Source organism: Cottoperca gobio, chromosome 14 (genome assembly GCF_900634415.1).
Source record: "Cottoperca gobio chromosome 14, fCotGob3.1, whole genome shotgun sequence".
Lineage (NCBI taxonomy): Eukaryota > Metazoa > Chordata > Actinopteri > Perciformes > Bovichtidae > Cottoperca > Cottoperca gobio.
In genome coordinates, this window is record NC_041368.1 from 13,761,649 (window position 1) to 13,789,302 (window position 27,654).

At 39.5% G+C, this 27,654-nt stretch overlaps 4 protein-coding genes across 4 annotated transcripts; all 4 read right to left on the minus strand.

Moving 5' to 3' along the window:
• Nucleotides 1–3,248: 3,248 nt before the first annotated feature.
• On the minus strand, nt 3,249–10,523 carry ilk (integrin-linked kinase). Its single transcript, XM_029448113.1, has 13 exons — nt 10,398–10,523; nt 9,651–9,809; nt 7,502–7,667; nt 7,293–7,388; nt 7,045–7,141; nt 6,857–6,940; nt 6,651–6,736; nt 6,449–6,558; nt 4,633–4,760; nt 4,414–4,535; nt 4,225–4,324; nt 3,877–4,007; nt 3,249–3,732 (listed from the first exon to the last, which is right to left on the minus strand). Exons 2-13 carry the CDS (start codon nt 9,737–9,739, stop codon nt 3,583–3,585), a joined length of 1,359 nt encoding a protein of 452 aa, XP_029303973.1. The 5' UTR covers nt 9,740–9,809; nt 10,398–10,523; the 3' UTR covers nt 3,249–3,582.
• Nucleotides 10,524–12,152: 1,629 nt separating this feature from the next.
• On the minus strand, nt 12,153–14,779 carry timm10b (translocase of inner mitochondrial membrane 10 homolog B (yeast)). Its single transcript, XM_029447391.1, has 3 exons — nt 14,462–14,779; nt 14,274–14,369; nt 12,153–13,740 (listed from the first exon to the last, which is right to left on the minus strand). The coding sequence occupies exons 1-3, from the start codon at nt 14,486–14,488 to the stop codon at nt 13,060–13,062; spliced, it is 804 nt and encodes a 267-aa protein (XP_029303251.1). The 5' UTR covers nt 14,489–14,779; the 3' UTR covers nt 12,153–13,059.
• Nucleotides 14,780–17,135: 2,356 nt separating this feature from the next.
• On the minus strand, nt 17,136–20,491 carry LOC115019129 (uncharacterized). The gene is made up of 6 exons (XM_029448506.1): nt 20,384–20,491; nt 19,367–19,477; nt 19,183–19,225; nt 18,958–19,037; nt 18,452–18,510; nt 17,136–17,721 (listed from the first exon to the last, which is right to left on the minus strand). The coding sequence occupies exons 1-6, from the start codon at nt 20,388–20,390 to the stop codon at nt 17,251–17,253; spliced, it is 771 nt and encodes a 256-aa protein (XP_029304366.1). The 5' UTR covers nt 20,391–20,491; the 3' UTR covers nt 17,136–17,250.
• An 877-nt stretch (nt 20,492–21,368) lies between these two features.
• Nucleotides 21,369–26,508, minus strand: si:ch1073-15f19.2 (T-cell surface protein tactile). Its single transcript, XM_029448335.1, is given in 8 exon segments — nt 21,369–21,802; nt 22,069–22,177; nt 22,929–23,031; nt 23,033–23,403; nt 24,919–25,075; nt 25,235–25,344; nt 25,834–26,172; nt 26,368–26,508. Coding segments are annotated over 8 exon segments (1,425 nt in total). The 5' UTR covers nt 26,450–26,508; the 3' UTR covers nt 21,369–21,648.
• Nucleotides 26,509–27,654: the final 1,146 nt, after the last annotated feature.

Genomic DNA, 27,654 nt, shown 5'->3' on the forward strand with positions numbered 1-27,654 from the left:
CCGAATAATCACATTTGGCTGGCAAAAAGAGAAGTACCTTCCTGTAAAACTTGCCCCTGTACTTCTGGAGCAAGCTGTTTTGGGCTTTGTTGAGAGTGATCTTGTGGACAGCTTTCTCAAGTATGTGTCAGAGTCTGAGCGAGTGATCTTTGAATCTTGTCGTTCAGATTTTGAAGGTGTGGACCAAGAAGAATTGCTGGAAATCATGGACATCAGGCGGCTTCCAACAGCAAATAACTTTGAGCATATCTTGAGGGAGCTTGCTCACCAAAAACTGATTCAAGAGCCTGCTTTTGTGATTGAACAGTGGAACAACACACTTGCACCGGTTCGATGAGAGCTCAAAGGACTTGCAGCAGACTATGAAGAGCTACAACCAACATCAAGAAAGATCATGAGATCAATAACTTACCCCAGTACACAGAATACCCAAGAGAAACAAATGGTTAAGTATGTAAGTCCATATCTTAGAGTCAGACACACACTTCTCCTTTTTCCTCAGATTTTGCACAGGATCAGATTTGTTCACAGGAAAGAGCATCACTGTCAGCTTCACACAAGTTCAAGGATTTCAAAGAAGACCCGTTGCTCATACATGTGGCTGTTACTACGAGTTGCCAGTCAGTTACGACAGCCACCTAGATTTTCAAGATGAAATGAACAAGGTGTTAGAAAGCAACGTGTGGGTGATGGATATTGTTTAAGACACAAAGATTTCAGCTGACATGAACCTGACTGCAGTCAGAGGTTCACGGCTCGTGAACGAAGAACTACAGCTACAGATGTTTGACCTCACGGAGTGTCACAGCATCAACATCTTGTCAATATGTTTTAATGCTTTTAGCCACTTTAGTTTTTTTGAACATTGTTTTCAGTTTAAGAACATGTTACTTTAAGTTTCGATGCAGAGCACTTTCTGTGAATACCTCTAAATGAGTTATTTTCGATGATGCTGTAGCAAGTTATATTAAACTGAAATTAAAATGAAAACGGCAGTTTTTTTTATGCTGTGATTGTTTAAATGTTTGAATAAATAATTCAGTTAATACATGTGTGGATTTTGCATTTTTACCCAGTGCTTACACATAGTCAATCTAACACATTACTTTGTTTGTGTGTCAATTTATTTAGTTAGACTGGTATCTGAAAATATTTGGTACATATTTGATGTGTCTCAAACAGCCACACTTATATTTTCATTCATCACAGGTTAAAGCATATTATAGCCCAGGAAAGTTAATGATCTAGATCTAGTTCATTGTTCATCAGCTGTCTGAGTTGGATGTACAGGTCAATGGTTTTAAACACATCATTTGTTAAGTTCAGGTTATACTCTGACATTAGGTCCACACAGATATGGAACACATCTTCATCACATGGGAAGTCCTTGAACACACACTTGTGAAGGCAGATGTGAACCTTCTCCAGGTCCACAGAGTGCAAACACTCTCTGCCTCCGTACAGATGAGGGACTGCATGTCATATGGAGGGACGTCCATGGGGTGATCGTGAGTTATGGACTAGACGGACTCTGTGGTTGTTCCAAGTCAATACAACCTCATTAAGTTCTTCCTAGGAGGCACATAATATTCAGTCAGACGGAATGTGTTAAATATTTAGCATTGGTTTTACTGCCTTAAGTCAAGTCGTTTGTTATATTTGAGAGTTTTATATAACTTTTTCCCCTTTTTTATACAAGAATATTTTCGAGCACCCCCTAGTGAGCCCTGTCACAAACGTGTCCATGTTATGCTAGCAGAGCGGCCCCCACTTTGGGAACCACTGGGTTAATATAACTCATATTGCACACTCCTGCGCGCATTAAACAGCCTCACTAAGTTCTAGATTCGCACGGTTGCCGAGATATCCATGCACAATGAATGATATCCAATGAATGATATCCATGCACAATGAATGATATCCAATGAATGATATCCATGCACAATGAATGATATCCATGCTAACTGTACCACCTCAAAATTTACGAGGTGATATCACTGAGAATAATCACTGACATTAGTACTTTCAATAGAATACAAACTGAAAAGCGACAAAGGACGACAGTGCTCATGTACAATATCCGCATGACTTTTTAACCATTACCTTACACGTAGACTACAATAATTAGAGGTGTATTGTAGCTGAGATAACACTTGCCGACTCTTAATTTAAGAGCTATGCTGATACAGCTTCCTCTGAGTAACATGAAGCAACTCACTGCAGCAGTCGACCTACCTGCACTGTTTTCATTAGTGATGTGAGCCACAACACTAGAGGCATATTATAGTTTATAACAGGTATTTTCGGAGCTTCATGTTGTACAAACTGTAGTTTAGCTGCAAAGATTGCTGATTAACGTTACAATTAGGCTATATGTACTATCTAACGTTTACAAAAGTCACCTGTAATAGTTACCTTATTTAGGACTGCATGTCGTTTGCATGGTGGGGGCAGCGAGGTGATGAAGGGACCTCTGAAGACAGCGCCACTGTAACGCATGCGCACTTCTTATCTCATATTTATGACTTAGTATCTCATAATTTCGACTTTCTTATCTCATAATTATGACTTAGTATCTCATAATTTCGACTTCTTTATCTCATAATTATGACTTTCCATTGAGATTTTTTTTTTTTTACTGGCGGAAATAGGCTTTGGCACAGAGCCACTAAACACCCGAAAGGTGATATTTTTTAATCAACATAAAGTAAACTGGTCAAGTTTCCCAGCTTAAACTAACGCTGCATTAGTTATTCAGTAGTTTAGTCCAAGAACAATTTATCATACTATAAATTCTCATCATAAAGCCATGTTACACACACTTCCATATGCACCCAAATAAATATAAAATAGGCTACTGCATCCCAAGAAAATCCATTAAAGATTTCATTTGGTTTTATACATGGCTGACTTTTACCCGGCATCAAAACAAGCTAATTGAATCCCATAAAGCTTTTAAATTACATATGTTCTTTGAGAAATCTGCAACCAAGAAGGTTCATTGACCTGAGACATTCTAAGCACAGGGTCCACTTATTGTAAGTTTTCTGGAGCTCTCAGCCCCATCTTGTGGCCTTCATCAGCAGAGCGTTTGCTCAGTGGACAACAACTGAACTAATCTATAACCTTTATAACGACTAGAAAACCCCAACACTTTCCAGCAAGCCAACCTTATACTAAGAATTATTTCTGTAAGCACTAAGTGTTTCACAAAAGGAAGATGCCGTCTCAAAATGAAAGAACAAGGATTTGTCATAAATATAAAACATTTATTGCATTGGTATTCGCTGATGTGTATAAAAGCAATGTTTCTATACACATTTCTTTGGATCTGCTTCTGTCAGTGAACACGTTTCAGCCTTAGTAAAAGAGCACATATGCTAAAGAACATTTATACCTGAAATTTAAATTATACAAGGAAAGCAATATAATACTTATCTTTTGAGTTGTGTAGCAAAAGTGGTCTCTGATATTATTTACAGTAGCTTAGCAGATACATGATTGAAGTGAAGATAGAGTGGTTTGATGATAATACAAAAAAAAAACATGGTAATAGGAGTGTACACATTGCTGCGAAGGCATTCACTTCTCTTGCATCTTCTCCAGGATGGGGACGATCATGTCAAACTTGGGTCTCTTGGCTGGGTCTTCGTTCATGCAGAGCCTCATCAGCTTACAGATATGCGGGGAGATCCCCGGTGGAATGGTTGGCCGGAGACCTTCGAGAGCCACCTGAGAAATCGGGGGAGGCGAGATAAAAAAGTAAATAACCTGTAAAAGCCTCGAGACATTTTGAAGGTATGGTGTGGTATACAGATATGTGGATGTGAACATACAGTACAAGCTTGTGTGTAGATAAATGCTACTCCCAGTTACCTTCATGCCTATCTCCATCTGTGAGAGGTCAGCAAAGGGCACCTCTCTGGTAACCAGCTCCCACAGTAACACTGCAAAGCTCCACATGTCAGCAGACCTTCTGTTTATGTCTTCAGGCCTCTTCTGTAGGGCTGAAAACCAGAGGGACAAGGAAAACTATAAACACGGGATAACTCATTTGTTGGTTTTGTTTTTATTCTGTAACACGGGCAACACACCAGATGACTACCACTGAACTGGGACTAAATTATAGAGTACACTATGTTCCTCACTAAATGACTCATAAAGTCTGAGGAGGCAGAAGGCGGAAGGAAGAGGAAGAAAGGAAGAAAGAAGGAAAATTCATACCTTCAGGGGCCATCCATGCTGGAGAGTACATACGACCAGGACACTGGAAGGAGAACTTGGCATCTGCCATGCTAATTCTGGCTGTCATGTCCTCGTCAATCTGCAAATGAACCCCATTAGCTTGTTACTCACAGGATAACCTTAAGTAATAGATTTAGATCTCTTTAGTTTCGTCTAACGGTGTCTTACCATGACATGCTTGCTGTTGAGATAAAGCCGTGAAACCATTGGTTCCAAGGTGTGGAGGAAAGCCATGCCACTGGCAATGTCCAATGCAAACTTCACTGCTTGGCTTTGGTCGACCACCAGAGCTGATGAAGAGAAAGAAAAAAGGCAAGAGGGCATAAACTTAAAGTCAAATTTGAGACATTTTCATTTTATACACATACATTATCACAAATGACTTACTCGTGCCCTGGTGCAGTATGTTGAAGAGGGATCCGTATGGCATGTAGTGGGTAATGATGATGGGGTGAGGGGATGGAGGTGCCTGACAGGCCCCAAGGACAGGCAGAATGTTTGGATGAGAAAAGATCCTATGGAGACATGATAGAAAGAGGGAGAACGTGTGTGTGAATGTAAATGAAAGCACATAATTATGTATTCTTTGAAGACGGAGGTCTTTCTCAGATGATTAGAAATTAACAATTTCATGGTTTGGAGGAAACCTTATTAGGAAATGTCCTAAAAGCTTACTCTGCATGAACACAACTCTCCAGAAAACCCAATCACCCGTGGCACTTTAAAGTTAAGCTGAAACTCTTTCATTTTTTAAATACATGTCCGATTATATGTGTGTATAATTTTTCCAGCATACTCATCCCTACTTCAAGTACTTTTATGTGTGCATTAATTCTTAAAAGAGGACGAGAACTAAAGCCAACATGAAAGCACACTGCCAACTTCTTCCAGTTCCACACTCAGCCTTCCCGCTGGGGTTTCATTCTTTTGAACTGGCCTGCTCAAAGGCTTCTGCATTTTTGTCCTATTAAGGTTTAAGGTTGTGAGTTTTCTTCTGTCACTTAATGAGGGTCTGAAGTTGGTTGGACTGATTAAGCTGGTCCAGTTTAGGTGTTATGTTAAAATGTTTTTCTTTATGCTGTGTTTTTCTTGTTTAATTTACACTTTTGGGGTCATTTTATTCTGTGATTAATTAGAGATAGGTGGGCTGTTTCTGTGTAAATATATGTGACGTGTGCATGTGAGTTTGCTCCTTTAAAATATGCACGTAAATCGCTATAATTATGTCAATAATGATTGAACGAATGAATGCGGACGTCTTTTGGGGGCCGTGCGGAACCTGTCTTAACATGCATGTATGACTGCTCTTAAAATTGTATGCACATTCTTTTTAGCCTTTGGGGCAATGCTATGGTGCAACAACCATTACAAGCAAAATTAGTTTTCCACTATGATTGATTTAATTACATGTTATGATGGATTTTATGTTTACTGTAATGGAAGGAGGTTTGCGGAATTTGTTTTTCAGATTGTAGTGCAGAGTGCATCGCAGAGTGAACAGCTGCCAACAACCAATTTCCTTGACCTCTAAGCAATAAAAACTCCTCTCCTTGTTGCATGAGAATCCTGCACCAAATTAAATATTTTATTTGACCACAGCGACCTCAATGGCCACAAATCAATCACATCCATCCTCACATTAACACCATGTTGACCAGGATGTGATAGACTTTGTATGGCTCAGACAAACTCTGAAGACACTCAAATAGCAGAACCAAAATGTATTAAAAGTTTGTGCAAGCAAACAGATTGACAGCATGTGGTCATGTGATGCCCATACATCTCTATTCTATGTGCAGACACCAGGGCTGCACAATGTGAGGAAAACATGTGATGACATTGTTGAATATCACGATAAGGACATTACTTGTGATAAATAAACAGAATTGTTCCGCCTTTCTGCTGCTTTCAGTAAACTGCATTTCTTGTTTAGATAAAACAATGAAATTATTTACAACATTTGAAACTGAACAAACTGAACTGAACACAAAAGGCATCAATAAAAACAAGAATAATAGTTACATCTACTGATACTCTCTTTCAACTAACTCAAGAAATACCGCAGTCTTTCACAAGTTGTCACAGAAGTTGACCTCGCGATGACGATTAAATAACAGTATATTATGCAGCCCTAGCAGACACCGCAAGAAAAACCAAATATACTATGACACTTTCATTAATAGGACACTGACGTTTAAATTACCTGAGTTTTGGATGCTCCTCGTTGAAGTCTCTGCTCTTCCTGGTGGTCCAGTCTCTCACCTGAAGCACCTTAACCACAATCTCATCCCCTTGCCACCGACCCTGCCATAACTGCAGAAAGAGCACACAGTCGAGTAAACGACCGGGAAGCTGAAAATACATTTTAAAGACCGACACAGCACTAAAAACAGAGTGCAACTGACCTCACCGGACTGGTTTTCATTGATTTTTGCCAGGAGTGAAAGCTGCTTATAATCAATACCAGCCTGCTTGTTGAGGGTACCATTACCTGAAAGAGCCAAATATACGAATAATCAAACAAACATCCTTATTTGTGATGATGATGATGATGATGATGATGATGATGATGATGATGATGATGATGGTTTTTATGAAGAGAGTTACTCACGAGGTCGTGTTCGCATGGTGCCCTTCCAGAAAGTTTCCTTATAGGGGACTTTGGTCATACTCTGACCCATTTTCTCTGCCTTTTCTATACAATAGAAGTAACAATACAAACAAAGTGCTGTTAGATTATTTGTTATCATTATATTGATGACATTTTCTTTTGAAATAAGCCCATAAATAACCTCTGACCTTGTAGCAGCTGTCTTAGGTGAGGCTTGGCCTTGTCCAGAGGTGTCTGCCCATACCTGTTACATACACACACCTGGGCACCACAGGTTACCAAGTCCTAAGAAGGGTTATATGTGATGCGCAGGTTAGATTTTATGCATAGGATGATTAAAAGCACTGTAGTGTTTGTTTCTCTCCAGAAGAGGGCCTTTTCAGCCAACAGAATGTGCTAAAATAAGTGGAGTGTGTGTTGGCGTATTGCACTTTACCTCTCCCACTGGGTCTTGGCCCCAGAAGCAGGCGTAGTGGAGTGGCGTGTTCCCATGCTCGTTGACTGTATTGGGATCGGCTTTGCACTGAATCAGCTGGCATTGCATAGGTTATAAAGTGAGAAAATGAAACAACAAGGCAAGTTTCCTCCTCTCAGACAGTGTAAACAAGGCTTGAATAGTCCTTATGTAAACCATAGTGTTTTTACCTTTGCCACAATATCTCTGTGTCCATGACTGGCGGCGAGATGTAATGGGGTATCATCTCCACGGTTCATCACATTAATACGAGCGCCTCTCATGATGAGCATGTCAACAACTCCGCTCCTCCCTTCCCTGCATGCCCAGTGGAGGGGGCTGAAGCCATGGTCATCACTAAAACACAAGGCGAGAATGAACAGCAAATAAGGACAAATTCTAAATTCATTTGCCGAGTGACAAACTTGCTTTGAAGTCTATTCTGATGACACTATTGTTACTTCCTGTGAAACATGCATAAGAGGCTACTCTCTTAACAACTCTGGTTCAGGTTCTCACACCCACTACCTATCAATCTTTATTTAGACTTAAGCACATGCTTCCTTGCGTCGCTGGCAGTCTTTACCCATCTAACGACTGGCCTAGTGATAAATATGTCTGTGCAAGCTGGAATGCCTGCTAACATACGCAAAAACACCAACACGCAGACAGCGTACATAGCACTGCTGCAGTCTACAAGGAGCCAAGCTATCACCTACATGTGACCGGGCCCTTCACCCAAGTGACTCCTTTACATTAGCTGACCCCGAGGCAGCTGCTGGGGCTTCTCGCAACTCCCCGCAAAGCCACAAACACTACACTACACTTTAACAATAAACCTCAAGAGGGCTTATATAACCTGTATGAAATAGTGGCAGTACTAGCTCACAGTGAAGTGAAATAGCAGTAAGTCATATTCTCTGTCAATTCTGATCCAGCACTGTGGACAGACAGTTCATATTCTGTCCAACCCCGTGTGCTATAAAAAGTAACGGGAAAACAAACTCAGGAATGACAGAGCGGAAAATACACAGTGGAATCTTCAGCTACACATTCTCTGTGAGTCTCCCTCTCTCTGTGTCTTCTTGAGTCACACACACACACACACACACACACACACACACACACACACACACACACACACACACACACACACACACACACACACACACACACACACACACATACACAATTCCAGGGGGAGAGATGGCATTTAAGTTCTTACTTTCTGCATCAGGAATGGGGGGGAAGCACATTTTTTCCACCAGGATATAACACTTATTACCGATTATTGGATATTCTGAAGGGGGGGGAAAAGGGCCGGTTCACACACACACACACACACACACAGTTGAGCGTCTTCAGATTAACAGCCAAAGCAGGCCTCCAGCATAATGACTGGTCTCTCAGATGTTTATGTGGGACTGCAGCTAGCTGCCTGAGAAGCTCTGTCAGCGAGGGCCTGGCCCTGTATGGAGTTGAACAGAGGAAATGGCCTTGGCTGTTGCGTGGTTGGCTAGCAGCTCTGCAGCCCTCATAGTCAACGTCAACAGACTGCACATATAAGGCCTGGCCCAAGAATGAGATAACCGAGGTCTTTAGCAGTGAGGTCTTGGAGCTCCTTTCTAGCAAGGAAATTATGTAAACAGTTAGAAGTGCGCTGTATATCCTAAACGTTTTAAGGGCTGCAACTTGTGACCATTAGTGACCATTAATCTACCCCTCATACATTTTAGATTAATCCATTTTTATTCATTTTTTATATAACATGTCAGAAACTGTGGAAAACAAAGCCCATCACTTGTTCCCAGGGTGACATCTTCAAAGTGTTTATTTTTTTTTATCTGACTAACAGTATAAAACTCCAAATATTCCATTTAAAATTATATGTGCTTTTCAGTCTAGTGAGTTTTAGGTTCAATTCTATTGTGTGAGTCATTTACGTCACCACACAACTTCCACAAATCACCCACTGCTTTTTATACACACAGTTTTGGGGGATGACATCATAAGGAGAGAAATCTAAGAAGGAGAGGGAAAAAACTGGACTGGAATTACCAAAGCTGGGTGACGTTCAGCAAGTGTGTGGAGTTGCAGGGAGAGCACAATATGGAAAGTATTTGACCACCTCTAATGTGCCAAGGATTGCTTTGTACGCACACACACACACACACGCCAGCACAGAATCCCTCAGCCACCATACCAAATGTGGTACGTTTGCTATAAAGTCAACTCCATTCATCAGAGCACCGTAAGTTAGACTGTAACATCCAAGACAGAGGCAGTCTTCTTTAAACATTTATGTATTTGAGTGAAGTGTGTGAAAATATATCCAATTACCCCAAGTTGAGGTCATTCTCTGTGTTGTCCAACCACAGACGAACAGCAACAGAGTTCCCTTCTCGGCACTGTGTGAAGATGTCATCCATGGTTATGCTGCGGGTTGCTTGTCTTGACTGTGTGCTCTTTTAATCTCTTCTGAGATCAGGAACATGTAGCCTGCAAAGTGTGTTAAATATTGTATAAAAGACACCGTTTGTTTTTAGCTCCCTGTACAATGGATTTTGCCATGCACTGCACATCTTCCAGGTGACTGATATAGGCAGGTAAACAGACTTCACTCACTGTCTTTTGAGCCTACTATAACTAGGTTATTGTCCATAGTGTGAAATGAATGTGTGTATCCACACCTTGTGACTGTACGTCCAAAACCTGGCTGTATTTCCTAGTTCGTCTTCTATGGTATCAGTGTACTCCTACACATTCATTTTAATAGTAGACCAATCTTTAAGTCATTACACTGATTGTTAAATGCAACATTTACACTACCTGCTGCACAAAGAAACACAAACAGCCAGCCAGAGTCTATCGAAATGAAATGATAAAGTACTTAAATAGCTGCACATTCCTACATTTCCCCTTGGCTCTATCCTCCTCCGAGGAAATCGGATGGGCTGGCCTATTGGATCACTTTTGAAATCTATTGTTAAAAAGTCAAAGTGAAGTTGGACATCCACAACACAACTTCCCCAAGCGCATTGGGAAAATAAACAATTAAACATACATCAACGTTTTTAAAACTCTTACCAGATGCGAACCGATCGATTTCTTGTCAGTTTCTTTTCCCCCCACGAAAGTCGGTCGTCTCCTCAAATGTAAGAGCAGAGAATAGTAGGTCTGAGTCCACGCCCCGCTCCTCCGTGTTGATGTGGGCTACTGGTGAGGAGTTAGAGGAGCTCTGCTACTGGCAGCCCATGTCCCGGGACACTGGCGCAGCAGCGGCCCCTGTTGGAGGCAATGTGGCGACGCTACATCCAGAGGCATAACTACACGGCGCCGATCGAGGTTATGGTGGACGGATGTAGGCCTTTTTCTTTATTATTACATTTATCAAGCATTTATCTTTAACTGCAATGAGTCACTTCCGTACATGAACTACATATTTGTGTTCCACATGCATGGATATGAAAAAAAAAACCATGAAGACACATAGCCACCAGGGATTTAGTGGAGGCAAAATCCACAGGTATAATGATTTAATGATTTATTTAATTACATTTGTGTTTCCGTGACCATATTAGAGCCTGAACAATATTAGATTTGTTTTCTACCATTGTTTTATTCTAATTACATTTTTTATTAACCTAAACAGGTTTTGATGAGGATCCTTTAAATGTGACAAGCCACAATTTTGACATTTTGAATATTATTGATAGCAGTAGTATTCACTGTTACTAATAACACTAACGACTCTGTTCTACACAAGTGTTCAGCCATCATTTATTTGATTAATTACACCTGTGCTGTGTGTAATAAGGCCTATATCTTCTGAATAAGAGATTTTACAGTTGAAAAATAAACTTGTCAGTGCTCTCTGGTGGCCAAACTATGTAATAGCGAGACGGTGTCTAAATTACTGAAAACGTATCTTTGGTTTCTTGCTACTTGTTGGCCAACATATACCAATATACTGCATCTGTCATGAGCTAATATCGGCGTGACTGATATATTGGTTGGCCTTTATGTTTTATCAGTAATAATTGTTGATTAAATAAAGACATGTTGACACAAAAATAAGTTAAAATAATAAAATAAATGATTTCATCTGGATGCAATGCAGCAGCTTCAGTCTCAGGGTGCTGTGTTGTGCATGCTGGCTCCCTGTCACACTGTGTCATGACTTATTGGGACACTTGAATAGAAGAGAGCCCTGCTTAATGTCATTAGTTACACTTGTACTACTGTCACAAGTCAGAACGTCTGTTGTGATAAAGGCCTGCTCATGTCTTATTGGAATCTGACAGATGCTGGATGTTTGAGGCTGATATTGAGAATCCAACAAGAATATATCTGCTTTTTATTTAAACACATACACACAAATATGTATATACATATTGTTTTTAAAGAATACCTTTAATTTGGTTAATAAAGACGAATATATGAGCCCAACTAATTGGGACATTTTACAGGTGAAAGTTAATATAGTCCTCTTTGATGCATCAGCAATATGTTAATTAAAATAGAATGTTTTATATTTTTGTTGGATTGGTTGGACCGTATTATCTAACGTGGCACATCAGTGGTTTGATCTAAACATTTTCATACAGCCCAAATAATTTCTTCTACCGTCCTTAACCGTCACAGCTCACAGTTATGCTTAAGAACGTAACGTACTTTGTGGTTTTGGAACGAAGCCACCGGAAATGCTGTTTTAAGATCGCTTATCGTGGCTTTGCTGCTGGATTATAGTGTAGCGTCTTTAGTGGAAATACAGGAAAGGACTGGAGGAGAGAGGTGATAAGTGATGGAGGTCATGAAAGGAATTCACACCCACAACAGTGAGAGCATGTGGAATACGCCCCGACCCACTGCTGCGTTACGGCATCCGGGCAGCTGGAGGGCCTTTAATGTTATCAAACAACAAATACAATAGACTGTCTTGAACCTTGAAAATAAAGATAACATTTAAAATGAATATTATTTTTTTTATTGAAGACCATCTTTTTTTCTGCATTTACTGTGTACTCGTCCAGAACAATCATGACCGAGTGTGTTCCTTGCTGCTGAAAGTCCAGAATGAAGTCCAAATATGATCTTGCCTCCACTATCCAGGCTGCGGTTTGATCCTTGTGGAGCTTTGAACTGCAACATCACTGCCATTACTAAAACAATTTTTCAAATCACATTGCACATACATACACTTGTATACACTGTTACAACTTCCTTTGTGTGTTTTCCTCTTACCACTAAGCGTTGACGCCTACGATTTGTAAAGTCTGCATATTGGTTTTTGTTAACATATCTGATAGTTTGCAATACTGTCAGAAGTTACTATAATATATATATTGAAATAAATCAATATTATCATGAAGGACATGCTTGACTATGTTTTCTTACCATAAGGGGTTCGTGTTATTTTCCTCATAGGTCAAAGGGCACGAGAGCTGCAATTTAGCTGCAATTGTCTTAACTTCAAGTTGCTAATGTTGTGAAACAAAAAGTAAAAAAGATTATTAATTCACAATATGAAAACAGAAAAGTATAACTGTAGCCAGAAAATGTTTTAATAAATGATATCATGTAGAATAGTTGTTGAAAATTTGATATAGTCAATAATTTATGTAAATCTATTAATCAACTATTCTTTTCAGCAATACAGAGAATATCACATTTGGGACTGCCAGTGACGAGTTACTCATCATGGGAGTCAGGGCCATAATGCAGTTTGACCACCTGAGACAGACCGCCATTACTGGCCTGACGGCGGGGGAACCTCTGGGGCTCTCACTTGGCCCGACAGGCTCTCAATGGATTTAGACACTGTGGGTTCACCTACTGTTGACACAGGAACATCTCCTGATAAGGATATTGGTTTAGATGGCATAAACACAGGCGCTGAGAAATCAGACTCAATTTGGGCACCAGCTATTGGCGGCATAGGAAAGCTTGCTGTATAAGATGGTCCATTGCTAGCTTCATTAAGCACAGATAGATTCACTGTCTCAATCGCAGGTGTGAGGGGTGTGGCTGCTGATAATTTGACTTCTGTGGAGCTTATGGATTTGGACAGAGCAGCGTCAAACTCAACTGGAAAATCCAATCCTGCTGGCTTTAAGACTGAGCCATGGGCACCTGTTCCGACATCATCGATGGTCATTGAGGTAAAAGGTTGATCCAACAGTGAAGGTACTTCTGGGGGCGGAGATAAGGTGATGGGGGTTTGAGACGCTGGTGACGCCTCTGTGGCCGGAGGCTCCACATATGCAGCAGCAGCTGCAGCTGCCTCTGCTGCCGTGGCATTTTCTGCCGCCTTGCTCTCCATCTCCTCCATCCGACGCTGCACCATCCGAGGCATCAGCTGCACGTAGGTGTTCATCAGGCGGTGGTTAGAGCGAATCAGCTTTCCCGCACAGCTGTCTACACAGCGCTCCTGGGCAGACAACAGCAATCAGAGGTGATGAGTGGAAAACTACATTAAGCCTTTTGTTACAAAACTAACAAAGTTTGAAAAGTGCCATTTATTATGTGTTGTTAATACACTATATGGCCAAAATATGAGGACAGGGGAGTCCACATACTCTGTTTTTCCTAATTGGGATTAGGCTCCTTCGTTGATCAATGAGATTTAAAACTAGAGCACACAATGATACTTCAGACGACAGGGTGCTTCCACCTTTATGGCAGCAGTTTAAACATGACAATGACCCTGATACACAAAGCGAGGTCACTGACCTTTACAGTGCTCTGACCTCAACCTCATACAACAATCCTAGTATGGGATGAATAACTGATGCTCTAATGGCTACATTTAGAAAGCCTTCCCAGAAGATTGAGGCTGCTATTATAGCATCTTATTAATGCCCATGTGTTTCATAGTATTAGATACCAACACATACATTAACGTTGCATGGGTTTGCACACAAATAGCAGTGAAAGAAAATGAGATGAGTGAAGGTATCTTACCTCGTCCATGGTGAGGTTTCTGTAGTTGAAGTTGCTGCTGCATCGCTGGAAGCAGATTTCAGTCATACGGTTGTAAACCAAAAGGAAATCCCGCAGCTGCAAGAGACACAATCACCCAAACTTACCATTAAACTGTCTATTTGCAAATAAACCCAACGTAGCTGACACAGCGTATGAATGTGACTTACATTTCTAATTTGTTGGTCAGGATCCATCGTGATTCCGTCTGAAGTTGACTGCTGGTTAACGTTAGCTAAAATGCTAACATGGAGAGCTGGCCAGCTAATGAATTCAGGTTTCCCGAACCTTTGTTGTCTAAAGTGAATTACAACACAATTCCGCAAGATGTCATTTACCTGTCAGCTTTAATGACTCACTAATCCTACCCAAACATGAACCGATTCAGGGAGTAGATTAAGCTGGCATGACATTCACATGCGCGCTGCCATGTTTGTAACAAAGATCGTCTACTCCCCTGAAGACGCTTCACTCGGTTCCATTTCCGGTTTCCAACACTGTACGTTTTAATGTTACTTTTATTTGCACTGGGTAGAAAAAAGTCATGATATTTTGTCTTATTATAATTATTGAGGTTTGGACTCATGCAGACAGCCAAACAAAGCTGGTGCCTCATTGTAGGAAATGTATTTTATTTGTCATTCTCTAAATGGTATTCATTGTAATATCTCCATATTCTTCTTAGCAATATAATTCTTAGTAAAACATTAGAGTTGTTTCACGTCACACCCCTTCACCAAACTAGCATACCGGTAACCATTAGCATTCATGGCATCCACACAGTCTGTTGCTGTCATTGAACAATGTTACTTTAAGTTAACCATTGTAAAACTAACATTGTTTTGCAAGCATTCAACAACATGGCAGCTGCTTGTTGCTGAATGCTGTTGTCACATTCAAAAAGCTCGAGCTAGCTAAATGTTGTCCTGGAGCCTGAACAGGTAAATGATCAAATCCCCCACTTCCCAATGCATAGGTAGACCCACTGAAACAAAGTTGTTTTTTCCTCAAAAGTACTGATTAAAAATGCACTGCTTACATGTAATCGAACATAGTGGGTTATCATATTGTCTAAATAAACCTGGTTTATTTATTTACACTTAAAACTATTTATGATCAAATTCTTCTCGCTACCTCTTCTCAATATGAGAATCATGACGAAATCTGAAAGCAGAAGCAGCGTGTGGCTTTAAAATCTAAAAACAATTTCTTCCAAACTAATTTTATTATCTATTAGCACTTTGGATTGTGCTTTAGGCCTACATCGCACACAATATGTAGTTTATTTTTATGTCAGATGTGAAAGCCCGGATAGGAAGGAGGTAGGTAGAGGCAAAGCATGAGGACTTTTATGCCATAAAGAAATACAATACATTTTTCCATAATCAATCATGACCGCAATATTTTCCTAACCTTCCTACGTAATTTAAATTGCATGAACCTAATCTTATTAAAGGTGCAATGTGTAATTTCCGAGCCACCTGCTCACTCCTAAGCCTGTCAGTCAGTGAGGCAGGCAGCTGTACTTCTTCTCCCTCTGTACTGAGGGCAGACTGGCGTTACAATGACTCACTATTCATCCTAGACATTACGGGTCGAAACTGTCAATTAGACTGTTAATTTCTGTAGATATCTCTGCAATACAATACATAATCTTTGACATAACGTCAACACCGTTACCCCTTCACAATCTGTTGATAATTTAATTCATCGTTTTAATGTTTTAAGTTTAAATCCTGGCATATCTTACGCATTGAACCTTTAACCGTAGGGTGGCAGATAAAAAACAACACACATGTGACTCAATGTTAGTCATTTTTGGTTTGGCTGAAAACTTTTATCACATGTCATTCCCCCGCCCTCCCCTCATTTCCTGTCAAATGTCATCTGTGCATTAAGACAATGTGATTTAGAGACTGATGCAATGGTGTCGATCACAATCTGGTACTTATACCTATGTTTCAAAATGTAGCTGATATTAATTTACTCACGATGAAATTCTACTAATCACATCTTTAATGTAACATAGGTAAAGTGCCAGTCTCTAAGGAAGCAAAAGGCAAATATGTCTCAGCACTATATGACAGTTAAATTAGTGCTTTGTTATTTGTCTTTTTATGTTCCTTCCCTGTATGTCTGAAATAGTTGAGGCCAAAAATAAATCCATAGAGGGGAAGGAGGCCATGGGAAGTTTTTGAAAAGCTGTCAACAAACAGTAAGCGTTGTGCAGACCTCTGACTGCTGAGTTCACTTCAGAGCTCAGCTCACTCGGCAGAAAGCAGTGCAGTAAATTATCCTTCCCAAAAAGGGGATTACAGAGAGGGAAATCATAATTTAAGTAGATGGCGCATTAGCTCATGAGTGCAATAGATTATAAAGCTAATGACCATTATTGTAACTTTAACTCTGTTGGTGACATTTCCTACAATACAACATGACAGAAAAGCAGATTCACGTTTCCACAGGCAAGAAGTTCAAAGTTATTCAAGAAAGTATATAGGCTTGGCCATCGCCTACAGCGTGGAAAACACATTATTATTCCCCCTTCACCTTTCTATGAGACATCTGATTATGAGACATCAAAACAGTGAAAGATCTTCCATGTCCTGTGATGATTTGGTGTTTTCATTGTCTTTCGCAACAAATTGAAAGTTTCCACGTGGCCCTTGACCTCTAAATGTCACACACAGTTTCCCTTTTCTCCTCTACGTTTATTCCATCCTCTGCACAGAAAGGTACACCTTGTGTTCCTCGGTTGCTCAATGTGCAGAGTTCAAGCAGTAGTTTTTTTTAGCATCAAATAGGAAATTGCGCAAAGCTTGTTGAATATTGAAGGTCACACAGTTTTCATTCTTGCAGACACAGTAATGGACAGTCAATTTATTTTCTTTTTCAGGTGGCTCATTCAGTTCTGAACAAAAATCGTAATGTGAGGTCTGCCTAATCTTGTGGGTCAGTATCATGGCTGAAAAAAATGAGCTATGCCACTCTGAATAGCCTCTACTTCTGGAAGCTGTGTGCATACACCCCCATTAATATCTTGTCTATCTTTTCTTCCCTCATACTCTCTTTTCCACTCTCTACTTTGCCCATCCTCCCTCCTTCTTATTCCCTCATAACCCACATTCTCCCTCTCCATGTTTACACCCCTTTCTCTCGCCATCTCCTCTGTCTCTTGGGCGATCTGTTGACTGTTCAGGTAGATGCTACTGTGTGAAACCATCGTGCTGGTGTCTCTGGAAGGAAGGTGAGCATCCATGTCTGCTTCCACCTCCAAGAAAGCATTCACTGGGGGTGTGAAGTGGACCGGCAGCTCCTCTTTAAGTGGGCTTCCTCCCAGAGCTTGGCCTTGCTTATGGCGATTCTTCTTCATGCGTTTCTTTGCGTTCTGTAGATCCAGCGAGGCATAATTCAGGTCAGGCTCGGGAGACTGGTTTCAGACAATGAAGACAAAATGTTTTTTTTTTAGGTTTTTGCATTGATAAACAAAAAAGCTGCAGCATTGTACACCATGAAAGGCATTTTCTAGATCTTGCGGGTGATGTTTCTCATGTATTCCTGCAAGTCTCATTTATTTTTAGAACACGTGCTTGGTTTTGTTCATTGGTTCACAGTTTCATTGACCACAATATCTATATTGTCAGCTGCCTTCCGTTTTGAAAGTAATTCTTTAAGCATGGGTCTAAATTGATCTACATGTGAGTGATTACACACAATGCTCCGTGCCGTTTCAGTTTAAATGTAACAAATATACAAGAATAGCATAATTTAGAAATCATAGTCAAACGATTCATTAAGAATATAATCACAAACCCAGTTTTGCTTTAGTGCATGTTATATTCACTACATCTCATCCTCCGTATTGGATATGCAAAACTTTTTAGAGAGTTTAAAAATGTTTTTATAGTAGCATGCATTCTACACAAAAAAACACATGTGCCAGTCTGGTATTATGAATGAAAATTAATAACGTCAAGCAGGAGAAAAAGGAACCCTGCACCACAGCGCGCAGTAACATGTTAAAAATGCTTCTCTTATTTCACTCTGTGATTATGTTGTCAATCTCTGCACATGCTATCAAATGTATGATGAAAGGATACATTATACAGCACATAACAAGATCACAGACGGCGGTCTGAACATGCAGTCACAGCAATTACCTCCATACGATCTCTTGTGTGTCGCATGCTCATCATCTCATAGCAAACCTCTGCAGAATCTGAACAAGCAAAACACAGTTACAGACATCAGAAAAGAGAAGAATCTAGATTTTATCTACAGACTAAATAACAACAAACAACAACTCCAGCAACATTTTTGGAAATGTAAAGGAAATTAAAGGGTGGCTGAAAAGGAAAAAATGTTCTCCAAATGTATTAATTTATGTATTTATCTCAAGTGTAATCTGGATGAAATGTATTCGAATTAACTTACAGTTTGCGTAAATGCACACTGAATATAAAAATTTGGCAACACGGCATTTGCAAAAATATAATGTCTACAAATACAGAAAAAGGATACATTATAATGACAAAAAAAGAACAAAAATAAATCGTGTATACATACAAATAATTATTTTGTGTTGTGCTGTTATTCCAAGAAAAGTGCATGACCTCTTGTATTAAAAAAATAAAAAAAATGCGATAAAATGCAGGCCCGCGCTCACCTCTTCTGTCTGAGCTGATGTTGCCGTAGATTGGATTTTCCTGCTGCTCATTGTGATGATGCTCGCTATCCTGTGACGGGCTTCAACAAGATATAGAAGAACAATTTCACAGTTTATTTCTATAATAAGATGGCATTAGTAGATGACAATTACTTATTACAAATTAAGATGTATTGGCCTAATAATAATGGGCTGACATGCACACATGATAAAGCCAAAGAATACCTTTCTCCTGTAAACATGTGTGTGAAGCAGCACTCGTCTCTGTCTGTATGAACACAAATATTTAGCAAGTTAGTTGTTAGTTTGTTGTAAAAGCTGAGAGAGGTTTAAAATAAAGGATGACTTAAAAAAAATGATATATATATATATATATATATAACATAAAGAATGTAACATGTAACCATACCTCTGCACAATGTGGCTCTTTGTCTCATGCAGAAGATGACATTGAGACAGAAAGAGATGACGCAGGCCAGAGTTAACAGCACCAGAGGTATCACATAATTGGGATCATAATCTGAAAGACAAAGAAACTGACTTTCAACACCTCAAACTGTTAAACTTGTCAAAGTGATGAGTTTTCTAAGTGAAGTTATTGTTTTAACAGCTATCACAAATACTGTTTGGAATTTCCCTCCGTACGTCTCAATGATAAACAGAAGAGATGAAACATTTTAATGCGTCATCATTTTGTGCTCGTGAGAAATAAAGATGTAGTCAAATGCTTAGAAAAAGCTTAATTTCAAAACCTGACCTTTTAAAATGATTTTGTTTATGAAAAACATAGATAGAAAGTAGCCGGTATTTATTTAAACATATAATTGTATATAATTCTAACTATAATTGTATCTACTGTGCGCTACTGCATATGAAACGTCTAAAGATGGCTTTTCAAGTAATACTTTTAGAGGCTTATTGGTGATTTCTAAAAGAAAAAACTAATCTTAATGGTAATACGTACTGCAGCAATTTCAGCTAAACAATACCGTCAAATATCACAGAAAATTAAATAAATTATTGTATATAATATCTAACTTATATCATAATATCTAAAGTAAAATAAATAATTTGGTTAAAAAGTGTCCAAAGTATTTCAGAAATCCAGTGTGCTGCACATGTCATGATAATCGTACGTACTGTGACATCAACAGAACAAAGTTATGTGTGGATACTGAACTACAATAAACAGCAATACACCATTACATTCATAAGTTATGATTATCAACTCATTGTTTTGTTGCCACATTCTGTGACATACCCTTCAGAATGAGTTGAGCGTTTCCTAGTTTTTGTGATAATAGCCATACTTTGCAGAATTACACTAAGAGATGCGACATTAACACATATGTCAAATTTAGCAATACTAGATTAGTTTTAAATCTAAATCTAATTAAAAAAGTTCCTAAAGTTGTTCTGATCGTACCTGACATATTCCAGCCGTCTAGAACAAAACGAGTTGTCTGTCTGAGACGTCGGCTCTCGGGCTACAAGGCATCACTGTGTTTAGTCAGTGAGGTGTGCTTCACTGTAGTCTATTTTTACTTTGCCTTAGTTACCTCTCTTGTCACAGTGCTTTGAAAACTGCTCTTCAGTTACAAACAGGAAGCAACATAACCTCATTCTGAGGCAGCCGGTCTCAATCCCATTGCAAAGTACAATAAGATCTCAAATAGATCACATTATTAATGGTTTATAAATATCTGTTCGATGCTTCAATATCATTTGTTGTTATAATAACATTTCAGCACACAAACGAACAACAACAAAAACACAACAAAAACAGTGCACCCTGAAAAGACAGAAAGATTTCACTCAATTTATTTGTCAGGTAAGAATTAAAAACATTTTGGCCCTAACTTACTGAACTTGATTTTATGAACTAAACCCTAAAAGCAAGTCTAAAATAAACAGCTACACTTTCTCCTCAGTTCACAGATGTGAGTCTCCACAGTGCCATGAATAACCAACAAACATGTAGATATAGTTATATATAGTTTGAGTACAATTGAGGTTTATATATTATACCGGTTGTCTGTGTGCGCAGGGCTTCAGAAGAATATCGAGCGTGTACACACATCTTGCATACACACAGTACACGTGGTTTTGCTACTGTGGTCGGAACATCGTAAGAAAAAACAAAATGCAGTTTTGTAAGGTTTCCCAGTACAGCTAAATGCACAAGTGTATGTGTGTGATGATTTTGTTTTTACCGAGCAGCCAAATTAAGCAGGGTTCGCTTAGTTTGGTCTGCAAACAAATATTAGAAGTAAATCAACAAACACATTTCCAAATGTATAAAAAAACTGTAAATACTTGTTAACATAATAATAATAATAATAATAATAATAATAATAATAATAATATAATATCGCAAGAATGTAAGTGCAGTGCTCAAAGTCAATTCAGAGTCAAAATAAACCAGCTTTTATTTTCAAATGTTAGAAACGTTATGGCAAACACATTACATCTAAAAAATAAAGCCATTTTATATACAATAGCACAGAACCCACCCAAGATATACACACAGCCCACATTGTTACAATTACCTGCAATCGCGTCGTAACAACTGCAACTGCAATCAATACACTTTGTAATTCTGCATGTACCCAAGATAGGATACAGTTTACACTATATCACGCAAGCACTGCATGCAATCTTTCAAACCGTCATTGTGCAATATAGCAGGCATTATACACTAATACACTTTTGTTTCATATCTTTTAGTTCTATCACTGAGTTACACCTTGAAGTCGGGAAAGGCTGTGTTGAAATCTCATGGTGTCTTGCAGCTGTATACTTGACTGGAGGAGGAGGGGGTTTGAACGGAGGCGGTTGATCCATACTGGAGGGAGAGAGAGAAAGAGAAAGAGAGAGAGCGAGAGCGAGAGAGAGCGAGCGAGAGAGAGAGAGAGAGAGAGAGAGAGAGAGAGAGAGAGAGAGAGAGAGAGAGAGAGGGAGAGCACACTTATTAACTGGTGGCATTGCTAGAAAGTTAGCTGTATTGTGCTTCTGTCAGAAAGTAGGAGAGTGATTGGGTTCACCCAATGCATCACCCATAGAGGATGCAGAGGAAGTAGAGGTTGCATGGATAGATAATGAGAGATTTACCTCTCCTTTATCATTTTTCTCCTGTAGAGAAAGCCCACCACAGCGATCAGAAGCAGGATTGGAGCAATGATTAACGGCAACAACAGACGACTCCGTACACCACCAGAAACTGCAAAGTAAATTCAGAGAAGGGAAAAGTGTCATTTTGGAGGACAGCTAAAGATGTGTTTCTAAGATATTGATCATCTTGCTTTTGGTGAAACCCTGCAGACTCCAAAAAATATTGATAATAGAACTTTTTGCTTTGAGGCAGAAAAGTGTGTCTTGCCGTCCTCCCCCTCAGCTGTCCTGCATTTTAGAAGTTTACTCTGCTTTTAATTAGATTCCTACCTTGAGAAGGCATCTTGCCCGAGGCTGAGAAAACTGCCTCCACATGTGATGAAGGTGCAGATTGTGAAGGTGAAGAAACTGCTGCAGTACATCATATTTTGTTTTTAAGATGAGCTTTTAACTCTGTTGTCTGTAGTCATGTGCTGCTTTTAAACACTTCTGTTTTACTTTCCGACACTGCTGCAGCTCACCTCGTCTCGGTTGTCACAAAAAAGCTAACCACACTGTTGGCAGACCCCAAAGCAAATAATGTGCCCAAAACAATCTGAGAGCATCACTAAAAGCCTATTTCAGGCAAACAAAGGGATCTTAGATGTTTCTGGTTCAAGACTGGAAATGCATAATGTAACGCACTGTTGAACACATAATACTTTAGTTTTTTCTTCCTTAAAGGTTTTTTTTGGAGTGGTAAAATAGATAATGGTCACAGATTATATCCTTCAAATGTTCCATTCACACGAGGGAAAGAGAGCAAAACAAGTATCAGCCATTATGGAGCAATCAACTGTGAAATATGAAGAAATCCTTACCTCCACCCTCAATGACTATCGTTGTACTTCCAGGGCTCAGGGTTGGGGTTGCACCAGGATTGCCTCCCAAGGACTCATTCCTCGTCTCCTGTGTTGATCTGAACTGCCTTATTAACATAACTTAATGTTGTGGATGGATTGACGGGCACTGTTTGGTCAAAAAACTTGGATGTGTTTAAATTGTGAGTGGGGTTAATCTCCTGATCAGTGGAGCTGTTAGCGGGATAGTGGTCAGTGTGTGTGACAGGGGATGACGTGACACTGATATGTGTAGAATTTGTTAAAGAGGTCATTTGCTCTACAGCTGTGACATTTCTGGAGTTTGGATTATCATCTGTTACATCAGTGGCCATATTCATGGTCCAAGTTACATTGCTGTCAACGGTTGAAAGCCCAGTGGTGGGTGATGTGGTGAATCCGCGGTCTTCGATCACACCTTCCTCAGTAACAGTAGACTGTGGTATTGTCAAAAGATCTGAAAGTAGCAACAAAACAAAGCTTAATGCTTAATGATAATAAAATACGTGACACACATATCTGCACCGTAAAGATGTAGCCGCTGAGCTTAGCTTAGCATAAAGACTGGAAACAGAGAACTACAGCTCGCCTGGCTGCGTCCAAAGGTCACACAACCTGCATACGAGCACCGCTAAAGGATATATCCTGTTTGTTTAATCCGAACACGCTGAAAAGTGAAACCTACAAGTTGTTGTTTTACAGCGGGTTTATGTGCTCTGCTGGTTGCCTGGCAACTGCTGGCTATGCAATAGCCAACAACGTTCAATGTTGAGCTGTCGATGTTTCACTTCGGCTTTTGTTGCGCATATCCCGATATGTCGAACTGTTCCTTTAACAAGATTCACGAGTTGAATGGCCGTGGGAAGTTGAATGTAGGAACTGTAAGTAATGCACTACAGCACTTTACAATACCCTGTGCTCAGTTGTACATCATTAAAATAGACCAACTTGGCATTTATGAGCACTCTCTGTACAAATAGGTAAAATAAGGTGAAGGGCTCATTAAAGAAGCCGAACCGTGAAGCTGTGGGCAAAGATTCCTGAGGCAGAGCTGTGGGCAGGAGTTGTAAATTCAACAGTATGGTGTTATTGCATTCTTAACTAATGAGTACATTTAATCAGTGTTAATCCAGCATTAATCTCGGCTCACAACCCCCCCCCCCCCCCCCCCCCCCCCTATGAGGCCCAGCTGAGAAAAGCATATTACATGCAATCCAATGCTGCATGCAATGTGATCAAATACAGAGTCCGTTTCAAGCAGCTTTTCTCACTATTTTCCCAAACCTTCATTTAGGCTGTACTGCTCAAATCTGTCCAACAGATTGTGCTCTCACCCCATGTCATGATTTATAGATGCTGTCGAGACTCTGCTGAGTGTGTTTGTTCTTTTGGTTTAAGTAGATAAGAAAGGCAGAGCAGGAAGTGACATCTGAGGTGTGTGTGGCTTGTGTTATTTTATTTTTGCTACATATTGACATTCTCATGAGAAACATACACACAGGAAGAGAAAGTAGACAGCCGGGGATTATTTTCTTGTTTAAGCACAGCCCACTCACAGCAGCTATATCACCAGTGGGGGCTGACAACATGCGGTTTAGATGTTTTACAATTTAAAACTGTTAATACTGTTTTAGCTGGTTCAGTATTCACCCTAATACCACAGGGTAATTGATTTGCAGCAAATATTTTCACTCTCAAAGTTTTGTAGTTCCCAATTTATTCACAGTTACTGGTGCGTTCACATAGCTGGCAGCTTCAAAATCCTTTGAATATCTCCCTCTTTCCTTTCAGCTAATTAAAAAATAAAATTGAGTAGGCTTCAGTATAATAACACAAGTCAAGTATCAGCTCTTTGGTCCAGTGCAGTTTATTAAGTCATTCAGTCTCGTGGGCCCTCTACTAGATTTTTAATCCAGCCCTGAGGAAATGCTGAAATTGAGTACGACACAAAGAGAGAAATAGCGAGGCTCACCTGTCCTTAAGCTCGTGGTTGCTGTTAGCACCGTGATGATAAACTCTTTATGCAGACTTGTGTTTCCCGTGTTGACAGTCAGAGTATAAACCCCTGAGTGAGCATCAGTCACACCCCAGAGCTCTAGAGATTCATTCTCTGAAACCAGCGTCTTGTTCTAGGGCAAAACAAGATTATTTATGTAGCACATAGATACTTTTCCCATTGAGGAGTTTTTGTACAGTAAACATTGATATCAGAGAAAATGAAATATGTATAATAAATGAAGGGAAATTCATTGTAAGGGCAGTGTAACTCTTTTTCTGTTTTCCGTTACCTTGGTCCACTTGTACTGTGCATCAGGGAACGCTTTGCATTGAATGGTCACATTTTCTCCACTATGGACGTTCACAATTCTATCCATGTCGCACAATATTTTAGGATCATCTAAAAATAGAGAAAATGTGATAATAATTTGGATTGACAACACAAGCATGCTTATATAAAACCTCTGCTGCAAAATGAAAACAGAAAAAGATTACTGTAAGACGCGATACAAATGAACAGCACCTTCTGTAATTGTCATCTATTTGGTTCACAACACCCTTTCAGTTTGTAACAGCTGAAAAGAAGGTAAAGGCGTACGAGGGGAAAGTAAATAGGCCAAACAGAGGGATGAAAATAAATGATTGGTGGCGGTAGCTCTTAGATGTGTTCTTGCAATTATTACATACATTTGCTCAGAAGTAAATAAGTGCGGAGAATGTCAGAGGAGCGGCGCTCTGATGCAATCAGGAGTAACATGAAATATATGCATTGGACAATAAGTGAGAAAGTTACTGCACATCTCTTTTCAAGTATGAAATCCTGTGCAGACTGCAGCGCCCGGTTGAGGTATGTTGGTATGCCTTTGCATGTACTTGCTTTTCGTCTTACCTTTGATCTCCAGCTTTGTTTCTCTCCTGATGATGCCCAGAGGAAAACTTGAAATATCACAAATATAGACACCACTTTCCCATTTTGACACCCCATAAAGGTTTAGATAGGAGCCCATCGACGTATTCTCAACCTCCATCGTGACATTAGGCCAGAGCAAATTGAATCCATATTCTGTGCTGTGCACAGCCAGCTTTGTGTTTCCATGTTTGTTCTTTCGCCATTCAATACTTGTGATCTTGAGATCATTGCGGCCTTTGATAATACAGGGCAATGTAACGTTCTGGCCAACTACTGCCTCCAACTTTTCATGATGGAACACCTCAACATCCTGGAGCCCTGTCAAGCACATCACACATTGGAAACAAGGAAAGTGAGGAGACATAATCCACTTTGAATTTGACAATACAGACTGCAGTCCGCTGGGATGCAGGCAGATCACACCAGAAGCCAAAAGACATTTCAAACTTATGGTGAATATCCCATCGTTGCTGGTGCATTACATGAGCAACAGCGTGTGTGGTCTAGGATTACCTTGTATAATAGAGACAAGAAGCAAGAGAGAGAAGGCCGTTCCCAGGGCACATCCAGCCATGTTCGAGGTCCCCAAACTCATTATGATCAGTCAGGCTGAATCCATTGAGGGATTCAGCAAAGACAGAAAGAGACTGTCAACTGAGGTTAAAGAGCAGAGTAGAGGCTGCGAGACAGAGAACAGGATGACCTATCTTCACAGGAAGCCACATAGAGTGAGTCATACGTGTATCGCTTTGTGGTGAAAACCTCTGGTGCAAAGCAGATACTTGCAATAGATGTAAATCTCCGCAGTGCTTATCATTAGTTTTTCTTTTAGTCTGGACTAACTAACACTAACACTGATGATCTTACTCAGTAGAAAGACATCAAGGGAGCACAAACACACAAGCAAGACTGAAAGATGAATTAACATTCTATTGAATAAACCTTCTTTTAATAATTCCTTTGAAGCGTGCAAAGGTTGAACATTTAATTAATTTATCTATATTTTTCTATATATGTCTTTATGAACAAATGAATACAGTAAACACACAATAAAAAACGATTCTTACAGGCACATCGCAAAAACACGAAGACACATACTGTACACATCCCTGTCACAGTTTTGAATATACCATGTGCATGTATATATTCTTCTTTTAGCTCCATCTGTTGGGCAATATATACTAAACAGAGAGAACAATGTGGAGATCTTTTAATCCTCTCATTGGGTTTATCTTCTTTTCAAGGTGAGCCACTAACTTGCATATATATAATATATTATAATATATATAATATATTACATAATATATATTATATATGTATAGAAATATATATATATATATATTATATAATAAAGATGATATGTCTGAAGAATGTGATAAATATGATTGCTTGTATATTATCCATTTTGCCCTCTGTGCTTGTTAGTGGTTAATGTCTCAGGACAGAACTTAACTACAAAGCTTGTCCCTCTTGGGATAAAGAGATAAAAGGAAATATTACAGTAACAATGGAAAGTTCTGGCAAAAGTGAGTCTGTTTCTCAAATTAAATAATCTTTTACCCTATTCTCCTGTAAGACATTATGTCACAACACTGGACTTCGAATGCATAAATTAATTCTTCAAAGAATTGAATCATTTGTCTGCAGGGAGAGATGACTTCATATAACTACATCCAATTAGCACAGATCATAAGAATAAAGTGGGAAATCTGTTTGAATCTTCTCACCAAAGGCTACATCTGTGTTCATATCTAATAGGCTAAATAACTGCTGATAATTACACAAATGTTTTTTCTGTAG